Raw genomic sequence first — 17,796 nt, 5'->3', positions numbered from 1 at the left:
TAAGGAATATAGGTTCATATAGTCATCTCTCTCCAGAGGCCTTTTGCTGTGTAGCAGTGGTACCTTTGAAAAATCTGTGTTTGTTAGGTAATACTATGATATGCTGCATAGCAATCAAGACTCAAAAATCTCAGTTTCTCACGTCTCAGCTTCTCATCCACGCTATGGCTAATCCATGCTAAGGGAAAATGTGGCCATGAACTCACTATAGCAGTAGATGAAAGAGAGGGATAAGATGTATTAGCTCTTAACTGCCTCAGCCCAGACGTCCCCCGCAGAAATTCTGCTTATGGTCTGTTAGCCAGAACTGTGGCCCCACCCTAAGTGCAAAGAAATGTGGGAAATATAGAGGCACGTGTCTATTTTTATGAGCATGAACTCTTCCTGCCACGGTATCAATTCATGAAATGAGATGTGCACTAACCAAGCTTGAACATTTGTGTACAGGTAAAGAAGACTATGAACAGGATATACCACCAGAATCGTAAAATACATGAAAAAACTGTGCGTACTACTGCAGCTGCCATCATTTTAAAAAACAACCCATCCTACATGGAAGTGAAAAACATCCTGCTCTCTATCGGGGAACTTCCCAAAGAAATGAATAAGTACATGCTCTCCATTGTCCAAGACATCCTACGTTTTGAAATGCCTGCAAGGTAGGGAACAGCGCCCCTCTCTCTGCTTATCCAAGCTTGTTTGTATAATGATGTGATACACATGTGGCTAATAATAATGGTGTGGTGTTTATGCTGGGTTATGTTGCGTAAAACCAAAGAGTTTGCTAAATTTCCCATAAGAGAAGTGTTTAGCAGGCCAGATTAAACTTCACCTTGGCACTATGGTTTGGAACTCTGGATATAGTTTTTTTTACTCTAGGTCTCCTCTTCATTCTGGTAATATCATATTGCTAAATGTTAGTAATGTTTTAAAATCCAACTACGTTTTCAGTAGGACTGAAATCTTCTCTCGGCCTGACTTCATCCCTGGAGCAAAGCAGAAGACAGCTACTCACTCACTCAAATGCAGCCCCTGTGAATATTTGAGGACTGCTCTTTACCTTGTCTTCTCCAGGCTAAAATCATATCACCTAGTGATTCTGGGCGGAGAAGGCAATGGCAAGCCACTCCAGTACTCTTGCCTAGAAAATCCCATGGATGGAGGAGCCTGGTAGGCTGCAGTCTGTGGGGTCACTGGGGGTCGGACACGACTGAGCGACTTCACTTTCACTTTTCACTTTCACACATTGGAGAAGGAAATGGCAACCCACTCCAGTGTTCTTGCCTGGAGAATCCCAGGAACGGGGGACCCTGGTGGGCTTCTGTCTGTTGGGTCACACAGAGTCGGACACGACTGAAGTGACGCAGCAGCAGCAGCAGCAGCAGTGATTCTGGGGTGAACCCTGTAAGGCAACATTCTTCTTCTTCCTCTCAATAATGTTCTACATCAGACCTAGGTACAGTATTTCTTTGGTGGATTATTTTGATTTCTTTTTTGCTGTGCTGTTTAAATTTTACTATTACTGATGCAATTAATGTTAAGTAGTCAGGAATGGCAATATCGCAATACTAATTAGATAAGTAAATATGATAGAGAAAAAAAAAACAAATGTGAAAGTCTCTTGGTCATGTCCAACTCTTTAGGACCCCATGTACTATACAGTCCATTGGAAATCGCAAGGACAGAATATGGAGTGGGTAGCCTTTCCCTTCTCCAGGGCATTTTCCCAACCCAGGGACCGAACCCAGGTCTCGCAGGTCTCCCGCATTGCGGGCAGGTTCTTTACCAGCTGAGCTACAGGGAAGCCCAAGAATACTAAACTCCGTAGCCTATCCCTTAGAGGGCTAAGACTTACTTAGAAAGAGACTCTCAGGCTTCCCAGGGGAGCGCTAGTGGTAAAGAACCTGCCTGCCAATGCAGGAGATGAAAGAGACATGGTTTCAGTCTCTGGATTGGGAAAATCCCCTGGAAAAAGGCATGGCAACCCACTCCAGTGTTCTTGCCTGGAGAATTACATGGACAGAGGATCCTGGTGTGCTATAGTCCATAGGGTTGCAAAGAGTCAGACACGACTGAAGTAACTTAGCATACACATTGCGTTTTACTGAGATGTTTCTTTCTTTTTTTTTCTTTTTTATGACCATGCTGCATGGTTTGTGAGATCTTAGTTTCCTGACCAGGGATTGAACCTATGTCCCTTATGGTGGAAGCTCGTGAAGTCCTAACCACCAGAGAAGTCCCTTGTGAAGTGTCCCTCTAATTGAACATTAGACAACACTAGAGGGTATAGGAAAACATTTAAAGAAAGATTGGGTAGCCTCTCCAGTTTGGTGCAATTTTCCTTAAAAGTATATACTATTTGACAATAGAACCACGATTATTCAAAGAACGTGTTGCTTTCCACTTCTGAGTTGTGTGCATCTCTCAGTTTCAACCATCTCATAGTTGGTGTCCTCCCCTTGCTGTCATTTTGATACCAAACTAAACTTCAGATATCTGAGGAATGAAGGGGAAAACCCTCATCCTGATGCTGGCACTCCGGCTGGCACCTCCCTAGTCTTGGAGTGGCACGAGGAAAATTTGGCCCCTTCTTTTTTCCACTTAGGATTTGGGTTCCTTCCAAATCTTGGGAAACAGCCATCACAATGCAGCTTTTTCCTTTTTCGTGTTGCAGCAAAATGGTCCGTAAAGTTCTGAAGGAAATGGTCGCTCATAATTATGATCGTTTCTCCAAGAGTGGGTCCTCCTCTGCATATACTGGCTACGTAGAACGTACGTAACCCAGAAAGGGGTTCTCCCTCCCTGCCCCATGCCCTCTCAGTGTTGCTGTGACTGTTGTTAAACTAGGTGATTTTTTTGTTGGTGTCATTAGGGACTTCCCATTCGGCATCTACTTACAGCCTTGACATTCTTTACTCTGGTTCTGGCATTCTAAGGAGAAGTAACCTGAACATCTTTCAGTACACTGAGAAAACTCCTCTTCATGGTATCCAGGTATCTCATTTTTCATTAATTTTGCTTATTTGACTATAAGCAGTTAGTGTGAAGTAGGATAAAATATATACTAATGATAACACTATCGAATGTATAAATTAGTCATGGATCTATCATGTCACCCTGATTCTATCATCTGCAAGAGGCTGTGTGGTTTATGGTCCCAGAGAGTTTCAAATATGCAAACATCCATATTTTCTCAAAGGTACACATGTTCACAAAATTGAAATCATGCCAGTATCTCTGACATGTTTTGCAAAAATATTTTATTTTTACTCATAGATATATTCCTTGGAGCTCCAGATGTTTAATTCTAGAATGCATTTCCTTCTCTCGGTGTTTCTATGGAGAGATTGATTCCTCATAATGAAAGCTCTCATAATAGAATATGGTTCTCCAAAGAGTTGATCTAATTTTTCTAATACTTCTAAGACAGAAAAGAATGAAGTGTAGGCATTTAACAACTGGCTGATTTAGTTTTACCCCGAATTTGGTGACAATCTTTAAAGGCTTCCTAATCTCAAAATATACTCTCTTTTTAGTTTTTATGCATATCAAAACTATAATCTTCTAAATAAGCTCATTTTATCTTTAGAAATGATTCAGTGTTATAGAAACTTGAGTTCCTATCAATATTGTATTACTACACTGTTTGACAGGACTCTAGTCAGAAACCGTGCCTCTGTCCTGAGGAATCACCATCTGCTTTCTGATATGCGCTCTGAAATGCCAAACGCCCATGGCTAGGGCCCTGGGTGTGGAGGACAGAGAATACGTAGGATTCCTGTGTGTGGTAGAGCTCAGCATGTAAGCCTGCTCTCGATGTTCAACATCTCTTCTTTTACTGGAAAAGGTTTTATGTGGAAGGTTGTGAGTCATGGCTTAGAGAGTTGCACACCCTCTCATAGCACAGACTTGGGCCAACTGTGCCAACATCTCTCCACCTCGTTTTTAGGGGCTCCCTGAGACAGGCAATCCACTATGTACGACAATTCTGCAGAGACTGTGTCTCTAGGATGACGCCATTAAATGGAAAGTTCATGGTCTTTGCAGTCAGACAGAAGAGGTTTGAGACCTATCTCTACCATCTGAGTGTTTTTTCAGGCTTCATCTACAAAATGGATATAATCACGTGTACCTCCACGTGTGGCTGTGAGAATTAAATGAAGAAAACGAAGAAGAAAGAAGAAAACAAACTCATATTCAGGCACAGAGCTGTTTTTGTTTTATTTTTTGCCTATTTTTTGCAGCTGCAGGCAGCTTTTGGAACCCCAGGAAAGTTGTAGGTGTAGCTCATCCTCTCGTACAGAGCAGGCAGGGAATTAATGTCATGAATGCTATATCCATTTTCCCTAGGTGGTCATTGAAGCCCAAGGACTGGAGGCATTAATTGCAGCCACTCCTGATGAAGGGGAAGAGAACCTTGACTCCTATGCTGGCTTGTCAGCTCTCCTCTTTGATGTTCAGCTCAGACCTGTCACTTTTTTCAACGGATACAGTGATTTGATGTCCAAAATGCTGTCAGCATCTAGCGACCCTATGAGTGTGGTGAAAGGACTTCTTCTGCTAATAGATCATTCCCAGGTAATTCAGTCTGCATGTGAACATTGAATATACTAGTGACATTTTATACACATGGAGGATACAATATAAAGTTCCACTCGCCTTGGAGCTCACATTCTAAGCATTCGACCCTCTTGGCATTATTGCCCATTCTTCCCTACAGGAAAATGGGTTTTCTTTTGTCTGTATTATCTGATTAAGATGTCTTCTCACTGTTGAGGCAAAAGAGGAACTACTCAACATAAGTATAATATAATGTCATTATATCTTAGTAAAACTAAAAGTGGGGGAAGGAAACTGATGTGAACAGAATAAAGAAAATATAGAGAAAATAAATTAAGATTCAGCAGAGGAAAGATGGCCTTATTTCTTTCACTTGGCTTTCTTGGGTACTTAGATGATAATTTTTTTCTGAACACAAGCACTGAACTACAAGGCTTCCTAAGTTACTGATGACATTTAACATGATGACAGTGGTCAAGATTCAAGTAGTGCATCATCCCTACCGTATCAGTAGAGGCACAAGCAATCACTGACACCAACCACATGTTTAATGGACACTCTGCCCCACAGTCTCATGTTCACAGAACTTTACAAAGGTCCATTCATTGTTAAAGAATGAGAGTACTTTCATTCACTTGACCTGCATTCTTCAGAATAGTTTTCCATTTTCTTCACTCCTAAATCTTACATTACTGTACTAAGATATGAGAATAGTATATTCTGTGTGGTGAGATTTAGGTGACCAGGTTACTGTAGGGTGGGAGTGGTCTGCCTCATGGAATTTTCTCAGAAATGGAAGAGGGTTAATCTGAATAACCTTTGAGTTTGAGTATGTTTGATGCTTAATTTTTTTTTCTTTAATGACTTGACATTTCCTGTCTTACTAAGCATAGCAATACAAAAATGGAATATTTGCTAAAAAGAGGATCTTATGAAAAATGCTTCAAGTGGTCACTTGCACTCTAACTTGTATTTTTGATGTTGAAGATGTATGAGGAGGTTGGCTTAAAATGTACAGACTATAGGATTTTCTGGGGAAGTTTGCTTTTGTGGTTTATTCAGAAGTAATAAGCCTAGGTTTGACTTTTGCCTCCACTAGTTACCTTCTGGAATGGGCGAATTTAACTCAGATGACCATTATATCTACTACTGTGGGCAAGAATCCCTTAGAAGATATGGAGTAGCCATCATAGTCAACAAAAGAGTCCAAAATGCAGTACTTGAATGCAATCTCAAAAACAGAATGATCTCTGTTCATTTCCAAGGCAAACCATTCAATATCATGGTAATCCAAGTCAATGCCCTGACCAGTACAGCTGAAGAAGTTGAAGTTCAATGGTTCTATGAAGACCTACAAGACCTTCTAGAACTAACACCTAGAAAAGATGTCCTTTTCATTATAGGAGACTGTAATGCAAAACCAGGAAGACAAGAAATAACTAGAGTAATAGGCAAATTTGGCTTTGGAGTGCAGAATGAAGCAGGGCAAAGGCTTATAGAGTTTTGCCAAGAGAACGCACTGGTCATAGCAAGCACTCTCTTTTAACAACACAAGAGAAGACTCTACACATGGACATCACCAGATGGTCAACACTGAAATCAGATTGATTATATTCTTTGCAGCCAAAAACAGAGAAGCTCTATACAGTCAGCAAAAATAAGACCGGAAGCTGACTGTGGCTCAGATCATGAACTCCTTATTGCCAAATTCAGACTTAAATTGAAGAAAATAGGGAAAACCATTAGATCATTCAGGTATGACCTAAATCGAATCCCTTACAATTATACAGTGGAAATGACAAATAGATTCAAAGGATTAGATCTGATAGACAGAGTGCCTGAAAAACTATGGACGCAGGTTTGTGAAATTGTACAGAAGGCAGTGATCAAGACCAACCCCAAGAAAAAGAAATGCAATAAAACAAAATGGTTGTCTGAGGAGGCCTTACAAATAGCTGTGAAAAGAGGAGAAGTGAAAGACAAAGGAGAAAAGGAAAGATATACCCACTTGAATGCAGAGTTCCAAAGAACAGCAAGGAGAGATAAGAAAGCCTTCCTCAGTGATTAATGCAAAGAAATAGAGGAAAGCAATAGAATGGGAAAGACTATAGATCTCTTCAAGAAAATTAGAGATACCAAGGGAATATTTCATATGAAGATGGGCTCGATAAAGGACAGAAATGGTAGGGACCTAACAGAAGCAGAAGCTATTAAAAGGAGGTGGCAAGAATACACAGAAGAACTGTACAAAAAAGATCTTCATAACCTAGATAATCAAGATGGTGTGATCACTCACCTAGAGCCAAACATCCTGGAATGTGAAGTCAAGTGGGTCTTCAGAAGCATCACTATGAACAAAGCTAGTGGAGGTGGTGGAATTCCAGTTGAGCCCTTTCAAATTGTAAAAGATGATGCTGTGAAAGTGCTGCACTCAATATGCCAGCAAATTTGGAAAACTCAGCAGTGGCCACAGGACTCGAAAAGGTCCATTTTCATTCCAATCCCAAAGAAAGACAATGCCAAAGAATGCTCAAACTACTGCACAATTGACTCGTCTCACATGCTAGCAGGTTTTAGAAAAGGCAGAGGAACCAGAGATCAAATTGCCAACATCCGCTGGATCATGGAGAAAGCAAGAGATTTCCAGAAAAACATCTATTTCTGCTTCATTGACTATGCCAAAGCCTTTGACTGTGTGGATCACAATAAACTGTGGAACATTCTGAAAGAGATGGGAATCCCAGACCACCTGACCTGCCTCTTGAGAAACCTGTATGCAGGTCAGGAAGCAACAGTTAGAACTGGACATGGAACAACAGACTGGTTCCAAATAGGAAAAGGAGTACATCAAGGCTGTATATTGTCACCCTGCTTATTTAACTTCTATGCAGATTACACCATGAGAAACGCTGGGCTGGAAGAAGCACAAGCTGGAATCAAGATTGCTGGGAGAAATATCAATAACCTCAGATATGCAGATGACACCACCCTTATAGCAGAAAGTGAAGAGGAACTCAAAAGCCTCTTGATGAAAGTGAAAGAGGAGAGTGAAAAGGTTGGCTTGAAGCTCAACATTCAGAAAACAAAGATCATGGCATCTGGTCCCATCACTTCATGGGAAATGGATGGGGAAACAGTGGAAACAGTATCAGACTTTATTTTTTGGGGCTCCAAAATCACTGCAGATGCTGACTTCAGCCATGAAATTAAAAGATGCTTACTCCTTAGAAGGAAAGTTATGACCAACCTAGATAGTATATTAGTATATTAAAAAGCAGAGACATTACTTTGCCAACAAAGGTCTGTCTAGTCAAGGCTATGGTTTTTCCAGTGTTCATGTATGGATGTGAGAGTTGGACTGTGAAGAAAGCTGATCGCCGAAGAAGTGATGCTTTTGAACTGTGGTGCTGGAGAAGACTCTTGAGAGTCCCTTGGACTGCAAGGAGATCCAACCAGTCTATTCTAAAGGAGATCAATCCTGAATATTCATTCGAAGGACTAAAGCTAAAGCTGAAACTCCAATTCTTTGACCACCTGATGTGAAGAACTGACTCATTTGAAAAGACCCTGATGCTGGGAAAGATTGGAGGTGGGAGGAGAGGGGATAACAGAGGATGAGATGGTTGGGTGGCATCACCGACTCGATGGACATGAGTTTGAGTAAACTCAGGGAGTTTAAGATGGAGAGGGAAGCCTGATGTGCTGCAGTCCATGGGGTTGCAAAGAATCAGACCCGACTGAGCGACTGAACTGAAGTGAATTGAACTGAGTACACTGAACTCCTGTGTACTCTTGGGCAGTTACTTCATAGCTTTATACCAGGAATTCCTACACATAAAGTGAGGTATTTGGAACAGATGATTCAAAGTTTTTATTACCTTTGTTCTTTGCTGGATAACTCGAGAATTTTGATGTGTTGCGTTTTGCTTATGGAATCAAAGATTTTAAAATCTGGAAGTGACCTCAAGTATCAGATTTACTAAAAATCCACCCAAACGTCATTGGTTTCAACTAGAAATTGATTCCCGTTCTTTATTATTCTTCATAACAATTCAGGATAGATATATATAAAAAAAAATAACAAACTTAATTTAGAGTAGTTTGACCAAATAGTTTGATTTTTATCATGTAAAAGATATTTAGAAGTAGATAATCCAGGGTTGATATGGCAACCTTAGGTATTATTAGGATGCAGGCTCTTTTTCCATCTTTACTTGTGGCTTTTAACCTCATCTTGCCACCTCATGATTGTCAGATGGCTGTTGTACTTCCAGCACTAATTTCTCATTCCAGGAAGGAAGAGAGAAGGGTAAGGGGCAGCAGAGTCTGACTCTTTTTAAGAACTATCCTACAAGCCCTATCTATTTCCAAAAAAGAAAAGCATCTGCAAATGGAAGTCCTTTGTTGTGACCAAAACTGTGTCATATGGCTCTCTCTAGCTGCAAGAGAAGCTGATAAATATAGTTTTTTTGGTGGTTGTACCAACACTCTGAACAAAACTGTGTTTCTGTTACTATGAATGAAAAGAAGGAAACCAACAACGCCTCTAATACCCCTTAATTCTCAAAATCACACATGAAAAATTGTTCTCAAATTGATCAGAGAACTGCACATCATTATTCTGCACATTTCCATTAAAGTGTTACCTCTGGGAGATGCATCCTTTTTTCTTTTCAGTCAGGGGACTGTAGTGGTCTTCATTGCTGCACATGGGCTTTCTCTAGGTGTGCAGGCTTCTCATTGTGGTGGCTTCTCTTATTGCGGAGTGCAGCAAGACTAGGCACACAGACTTCAACAGTTGCAGCACGTGGGCTCAGTAGTTGTGGCTCATGGGCTAGTTGCTCCACAGCATGTGGGATTTTCCCAGACCAGAGATCAAACTGGTGTCCCTGGCATTGCAAGGTGGGTTCTTAACCACTGGACCACCAGGGAAGTGCTGGGGAAATGCATTCTTAATGAAAGACTCTCTGAAGAACTCGTAAGAGTGCTGAGAAAGTAGTCCACAATTTAAGATGCAGGAATAATAGCAGTTCAATACCATCTATATGTACTCACCTTCCCAGCAACAATGCTTAATGTCTGAATCAGATATTAAACTTAATGCAAACATAAATAGTAATCTAGACCAGGGTTGGGAAGCAATTTATGTAAAGGGAAAAAAAGTAAATAGTTCAGGCTATGTGAGACATATGGTCTCTGCCATTGTAGAGTGACAATAGCTATAAATGATATATTAACATATGGGTGCAACAGTGTTCCAATAAAATTTTATTTACAAAAGTAGTCAGTAGACCAGGTCTGCCTACAGTCCATAGTTTGCCAACCCCTGATCTAGATTATCTTTACGGTTTTTCTTTTTTAAAAACAATTTTTTATTGAAGTATAGTTGATTTAAAATGTTGTATAACTTTCTACCATACAGCAAAGTGATTAAATATTGTATTTTTTTTTATTAATTAAGCTAGGGCACCACAGGCATATTCTAAGAGAAAAATCTTCACTTAACTATTAAACATAGCCCAGTGGCAGTGTATTTTAAATTGAAGTATTTGGCAGATCTCAATTTATTATAGAAATGAGCTGTTTGAGTCTCCCTGGCTCTGCAGAGTGCTCCAGTAATGCAATTCCAGCTTGAGAGGCACATACCACTCTAGGTCAAGTGCTGACATTGAAGGAAATTTTGGCAGTTGAGAGACTGTCACAGCCACCAGGGCAGATGGAATTACCCTGTACTCTCTCTCTCTCTCTCTTTTGGCTAATTGAATTACTCTTCAGAGAAGGATGTTTGATAAAATCAGATTAATAGGGGATCCTCTTTAAACAGCTAAGAACATACTTTCCTGAATGGAAGCAATGGGATGAGTTATCAAAACATGGTTGTCTGAGTATAAGAAACACCTTTAGGACCAAAAGTAAAAGATCAAAGGGGTCCTATTAGCTACAAATACAAAGCTCCAGTATCTTGTTCTTCTAGTTCATGGACAAGAATTAAATATGCACTCTGAGTCAAACAGGACATAAACCTATTTCTGTTTTAGTCACTAAATCGTGTCCAACTCTTTTGTGATGCCATGGTCTGTAGCCCACCAGCCTCCTCAGTCCATGGGGTTTCCCAGACAAGAATACTGGAGTGGTTTGCCATTGCCTATTCCAAGGGGTCTTCCTGACCCAGAGATTGAACCCAAGTCTGAACCCAAGCCTCCAGGTGGGTGCTTTACTGCTGAGCCATCAGGAAAGCCCATAAGCCTGTACTTTATCTTTTTTTGCCATATTTCTTAGAACAGGCCTCCTTGCACAGTAGGAGACAAGTGAGAGTTATGATTTTGTGGTAGTTATGTATGGTATGATAGTAGAAATGTCTCCCCACTAGAGACCATCTGGATATTCAGTCTAGCTCCGCAGGTAGCCTCTAAGCCTCATTTTTCTTTTCAATCTTCAGAAATAATGCCAACCATGGAAGATTTGTATGGAAATTAAATGAGATATGAAATATAGAGCTTCAAGGGGCACAATAGATACTCAAAAACCATTGGTTCTACTTATTTTACATCCCTCAAAAATTAGAACCACTGTGCTATGTGATTTAGTCCCTTTCATGAAGGAAAGAATGGTTTGTCCTTCTACTGGGGTCAGTAGTCTATCCTAAACATATTCCTCTGTGATTATATGTAAGAATTCTTCTTTGATCCCTTTTCATGAGAGATGGAATCTTCCCAGAAAGCCAAGGCTCTCCTCAAAACCCACACTGCAGTGGAAATGCTCTCTCCCCACAAAAGGCACATTGTCTAATAGCCTTGAAATGTTCTTTCCCATGGTGCTTGGTGTGTTTTGACATCCACATAATGTTTGGTCAGTGGGAAAACCAAAGTCTACATCATAGACCTCTGCTGAGTTGGGTGGACTAACAAGATTATAGCTTTCAAATTGGGAACATAGAATATGATCCAAAGAAAGAAATACTTCTGAGGCAGGGCACACAGCAAGGCCCATTTGGAAGCAGTCACCATCATGGTACAAATGCAGAATTTGTATCTTGGTTCTGCAGTTCATAGGCATGGGTTACAATTTGAACATGATTATTTGGGTTTTTTCAGGATAACTTGTGTTTCTTCATACTAGTTATGATGCCTGAGACAACTTCTGCATCCTCCCACAACCACATTTTGTTCTAGACTTAATGTAGCAGTAGGTATCCTTAGGGCTGTCTCCTAATGTGTCCCAAGCTCTGTGTCAAGAATCTCATGTTTTCATCTGAATGCCTTTCAGACCAAAGGTAGTTTCATGCCACAATCAGACTTTTTTAGTAAACCAAGTGCTATGACTGAGATTCTTGCCACTCTTTTTGGAAATTTGGAGAAAATCCAGGGAGATCAATGACCAACACAATCCTCTCTAGAAATTAAAATTGCAGCATAAATAGTTGATGAAAGCGTGGTTTGTTTGGTCTGAGGAGGGCAGTTACATAAAGAAGTTAGTCATGCTGCCAGTTGCCATGAATCTGAGATCTTTGGAGGAATATAAAAATTAAGAGTACTGAGCCTTTTTTGAAGAACTGTTGTCATTTCCAACATTGTCCCCGGGCAATCTGATTCCAACCCAGCTGAAGAAGTTTTCAGCCAACATCACCCCATCTAGTGTACACAGAAATTGCAAGACTTAAAAGGTATATGCTGGCAATCAGTATAAAACAATGGGCTTCAGACCACTACAAAGTTGCTAAGGATGACTATGTTTGTATATGATTACTGTCGTTCTGGAATATGCTGTGGGGTTCATGTTGATCTTTTTTGTTATATTGATGTCATTCCGATTGTCATGCCTGAGACAACGTCACACAATAGGGTATTAAGGCTTAATTAAGTTACCCTGCCTTTCTTTCCCAGCTTTCTTTTCTTAGGCAATTCGTAGAATTTGTATACTGCACCAGCCGTTTTTATCTTTCCTTACATTTGCCAACAAGATGCAGTTTACTTTATTTGACACAACACATAACTACAGAAGTGCTAAAGGACTTCTGGAAATCATTTATCCCAGCCCTCATCCCCACCCCAAAGCCAATGCTGGATTTCCAATGGAGATGGCTTCATTTTTCCTAGTCTGATGGCTCTCAAATTTGGGTACATCAGAATCACATGAGGGCTTGTTAAAACACAGATCCCTGGTCACCACCCGCAGAGTTTCTAATTCAGTACATAGGGAGCTTGCATTCTTAACACGTTCCATGGATGCTCTCGTTACTCATCAGAGAACCATACTTTGAGAACTATATTCCTCCCAAAGTGAGGCACCGATTGAGAGAAAGCACCCTTCTCAACTGACACTTTACTTCTTTATTATTTTATTTGATTAAACAATGTAGCATTATCAATAATCTACTTCCAGTGATCAAGATTAGAATGTGTTTCCCAGCCTAGAGAAAGACTTCAACATTAACACAACTCCAGTGGTATTACAGGAGGAATGTGCTATTAGAAAGGGGCTGGCTAAATTGTGCTGCTGCTTCTCCTCCCCCTCTTCCTCCTTCCCTTTCTCCTTCTAACTATTATTACATATTTTTGTTTCTAGGAGCTTCAGCTGCAATCTGGACTTAAGGCCAATATGGATGTTCAGGGTGGTCTAGCTATTGATATTACGGGTGCCATGGAGTTTAGTCTATGGTATCGTGAATCTAAAACCCGAGTGAAAAATCGGTAAGTATATGTATAGTACTCTACGAAAAGAACCACAGAGATTTCTTTTTTTATTTTATTGAAGTATAGTTGATTTGCAATGTTAATTTCTGCTGTATAGCAAAATGATTCGGTTTTATTGATGCATGTATATGTTCTTTATCATATTCTTTTCCATTATGGTTTATCATAGAATATTATAGAATATTCTATAGAATATAGAAGATTCATAGAATATCATTGGATATGATTCCCAGTGCTATACAGTAGGACCTTGTTATTTATCCATTCTATATATAATAGTTTCAACTTCTAATAGCAAACTCCCAATCCTTCCCTTCCCCAACCCAATCCCCTTTGGCAACCACAAGTCTGTTCTCTATATGAAGAGGTATGTGTTTGGAATTCTTTAACCTTCCAACCCCTCAAAATCTATGCTTTCTATTTGTAATCATTAAATCATAGAGTGAGGAGTAACCATGGGAAGTCATTCTTACCATAGATCCTTATGAGCAGGTAGGTATCTAATACAATTTAGAGAAGGATCTTTTTTCTTTTAAAGACATCCATGGACAGCTTGACCAGTGGGTGAGACATCCATCTTCTCTTGGTATTCCACTTTGAGTTCACTTCAGTCACTCAGTAATGTCCAATTCTTTGCGACCCCTTGGACTGCAGGACGCCAGGCTTCCCTGTCCATCACCAACTCCTGGAGCTTGCTCAAACTCACGTCCATTGAGTCGGTGTTACCATCCAACCATCTCATTCTCTGTCATCCCCTTCTCCTGCCTTCGGTCTATCCCCAAATCAGGGTCTTTTCCAAGGAGTCAGTTCTTCACATAAGGGGGACAAAGTATTGGAGCTTCAGCATCAGTCCTTCCAATGAATATTCAGGACTGATTTCCTTTAGGATTGACTGGTTTGATCTCCTTGCAATTCAAGGGACTCTCAAGAGTCTTCTCCAATACCACAGTTTAAAAGCATCAATTCTTCAGTGCTCAGCTTTCTTTATGGTCCAACTCTCACATCCATACATCACTACTGGAAAAACCATGGCTTTAACTAGACAGACCTTTGTTTTGCTTTTTAATATGCTATCTAGGTTGGTCACAGCTTTTCTTCCAAGGAGCAAGTGTCTTTTAATTTCATGGCTGCAGTCATAAAATAAGCAGGGTAACAAAATATTCCACTTTAGTAGTTGACAATGCTGTCAGAAAACTACTTTTAAGCAAATTATTTTAGCTTATCCCTCTTGTTGAGATTTAAAATCTTTCTTCTTTTGCTGTCTTCTGTGGAGAAAAATAAAAAGATGATCACTTTTGTGCAGAATCTCAGTCTTAAATATTCTGAGTCCTTTAAGTGTATTTATCAGTGTTCATTTTTCTAAACAGAATTTTCTCAGGTCCTTTAGCTTTTTTAATTGACCCATCAGATCAAATGAAAGCATTTTATTTTGACCTTAAAGCATCTTTGAACCAGCATTATAATCAAAAGAATTTTTCTTCTGTTTGTTATAGTATTGAAGAAAAGAAAATGAAAATGAAATTGATTTTTACATTTTTGGATATTTAAAAATATAGCAGGGCAGAAGTGAGATAGGAGCGCTAAAATTAGATTTTTTTAATTTATTTTGAACAATGAATGAAAGAATTGAGAAAAATTAAAAGGTAGCACACTTAACATGAAAGATGACCCTCAGGGTTACTGAAAGGAACCAAAGAATGAGAAATGGGAGAAGCTTTTAGAGGGATAAGCAATATAATTTAGGGCTTCCCACCAAATCTGTCATCTTTCTTCTCTTTCTGATATATTTTCTGGATAGAAGTTTTCCCAAATTAAACTGAGTTGAATTATTTGCAGAAGGAAGTCAACAACAGCAATGCCCCCCAAAATCTGGCTTTTTAAAAGGGGAACAGTATCCCTAAATGTCTGCCAGTGTCCACATTATAGCCAATTCATCTTCAATTTTCCATTTGCTCATTTAAAAATGATCTAAGCCTTTGTTGAGTGTAAGATGTGAAAAGGTATGGTAAAGGATTCAGGGATTTAAATGATACCACCTCTGACCTACTTTTCACTGGCAATGGCAGCAAGTGTGCTGTGAGTAGGGCAGCAAACATTAGTAGGTCTATCAAAAGAGCGTAACATGCAACTCAGATTTCATCTGAAGTCTGCAATTAAATTAGAGTGGTCCTAGAGGTAAGCCTTCTACTAGAATTGCTTATCCTCTTCATTTTCCTCCTAGCCTTTATCCTACTCAGTCCAGTCTGTCTAGGTGATCGTTGGAGAACCTATGATATCTGTCCTTTCTGAGGCACGCAATGTACATGCTGTAGGAACTGTTCTTCATGATATTGTATTTTTAAAAAAAATCTTGGCAACCATAGACTTATGTCACCAAAGACCTTTTAGAGAAAGTAATGAAAAACTTAAAATAACTACATAGAAGCCAAAAGAGAGATCGGTACCAAGAAAAATGTTGTAAACATCAGCTGTCTTCTGGGTGAACTTAGATTTTAAGATAATCAGGTATTTCTGACTTTCTGAAAGGACCAGATCCCAGGCATCTTTTCCTCTTGGCTCTTGGTATGCCCATATCAAACATTAATGCCAGATAGACATTTCATTCCCACATTTAGAACTGAAGGCTGGGAGAGGACTCAGAGGTAAGTCAAATTTTCACTGCCCAGTTCCTAGAACTATCCAGGCTCTGGTACCAACAGAATTCTAAGCAAATTTAGGTCACCTCTTAGTCCCTTTCTAGTTATGAATGTCAGAAATTCAGACCCCATTGTCTGTTAGTTCAGCTCAGTTAAATGTGATTCATGGATTATTTTGCTCAATTTTTAGGGTAAGTGTGTTAATAACTGGTGACATCACAGTGGACTCCTCTTTTGTGAAAGCTGGCTTGGAAATTGGTGCAGAAACAGAAGCAGGCTTGGAGTTTATCTCCACAGTGCAGTTTTCTCAGTACCCATTTTTAGTTTGTCTGCAGATGGACAAGGAAGATGTTCCATACAGGTAAGAAACAGGACTTATGGAATGTTCTAGGGCCATCAAGAGTTCACCAGGAATTTGCACCCAATTTTGAACATTCCACAGAAATTAAAGGAAAATGGTAAAACCCAGTGAGACATGAGTTTTCTTTAAATGAGTAAAGAATAATTGATAAGACTAAAAAAAAAATGTCAGTTTCTAGCATGCCAAGAAACTATAATGACAAGTTCATTTGATTCTGGAGATAATATCATATTCTATCCCAGAAATAATTTATCAAGGCAACAAAGAGATTTGATTTAGTGTAAGTTTCCACATAGTTTCAGCAAAAACACTAGATGCATGTTTACTATCAGCTGTTTTCACAGTTTTCTCTTGGATAGAAAGCTCAAAACAGAACATCTGACAATCATTTACCATGGCTTAAAAGCCCAAATGAATTCACAAGTTTTATATAATCCATATAACAGCAACTTGACCTGGTTTAAGTTTTGGCTCAAGCTTAAGTGTTGGGGATTTTGAATTTAAAAAAAAAATGCTTTTATTAGCATACTTTTGTGTGCATGCTCAGTCTCTCAGTTGTGTTCAACTCTTTGCGACCCCATGAACTATAGCCTGCCAGGCTCCTCTGTCCATGGAATTCTCCAGGCAAGAACACTGGAATGGGTTGACATTGCCTTCTCCTGGGGATCTTCTCAACCCAGGGATCAAACTCAGGTCTTTTGCCTTACAGGCAGATTCTTTACCATCTGAGCCACCAGGGAAGCTTCCCTGAGGCTATTAAGCAGTTGCTAATTTATATTAATTTATGTCTAGAATGGACTTCCCTGGTGGCTCAGACAATAAAGAATCCGCCTGCCAATACAGTAGACCTGGGTTCAATCCCTGGGTCAGGAAGATCCCCTGGAGAAGGGAAAGGCTACCCTCTCTAGTATTCTTGCCTGGAAAATCCAATGGTCAGAGGAGCCTGGTGGGCTACAGTACGTGGGATCACAAAGGGTTGGAAATAAATGAGCGACTAAAACACACACACACAGGTCTAGAATAAGCCTCCATTAACACATTAAAAAGAAAATCAACCTTCCAGTGGTCAAAATGCAGTGACCAGCAGCCCAGGCACAAGGCTAACTGATCTGATTCCACATTTCACTTGGCCCAGAGCTCTGGGGGTGTTTCCCTGTCAGCATTGTTGGCTTAAACCCAGATGGATTTGCTCCTTACTGAAAGGGGAGTATTCCAAAGGCAGGGCCCCTGGAATGAGGGATGGGGGACATAGCATGACCTACAAAGCTTAGCAGCATCTCCAAAAATCTGAGAGGCATTTGGTCCTTCATTCCAGAAAAATGAGTGGCAGGACTCTCATATCCCAGGCCTGTGAAGTGTATCTGTTAGTGGAAAAAGAAATGGGAAGAAAAAAATCACCCCACTCGTGGGAATGAAAGCTTTGGTACTGATGTCCTTTCTCAAATGGCTTTGACTCAGAAGCTTGAGGTGTTCATTCAATAACTGGGCTCTGATGGGTGTGGTGTGACTTTAATATGTGTGTGATTTTGTCATTGTTGTTGTCATG

General features: G+C 39.9%; 1 protein-coding gene across 1 annotated transcript in view; it reads left to right on the top strand.

Moving 5' to 3' along the window:
• MTTP (microsomal triglyceride transfer protein) overlaps nt 1-17,796 on the top strand; it is a 50,834-nt gene that overhangs the window by 32,172 nt on the left and 866 nt on the right. Inside the window, exons 12-17 of the mRNA XM_055434573.2 lie at nt 448-659; nt 2,675-2,772; nt 2,873-2,994; nt 4,351-4,578; nt 13,126-13,250; nt 16,080-16,250. Coding sequence (XP_055290548.2) covers nt 448-659; nt 2,675-2,772; nt 2,873-2,994; nt 4,351-4,578; nt 13,126-13,250; nt 16,080-16,250 — 956 coding nt within the window. The remainder of the gene's footprint in view (nt 1-447; nt 660-2,674; nt 2,773-2,872; nt 2,995-4,350; nt 4,579-13,125; nt 13,251-16,079; nt 16,251-17,796) is intronic.

The sequence above is a fragment of the Moschus berezovskii genome, chromosome 5 (genome assembly GCF_049115385.1).
Source record: "Moschus berezovskii isolate FMDL1 chromosome 5, NW_MosBer_1.0, whole genome shotgun sequence".
NCBI lineage: Eukaryota > Metazoa > Chordata > Mammalia > Artiodactyla > Moschidae > Moschus > Moschus berezovskii.
Note: the sequence above shows the minus strand (reverse complement) of the source record. Positions and strands in the feature narration are given on the sequence as shown.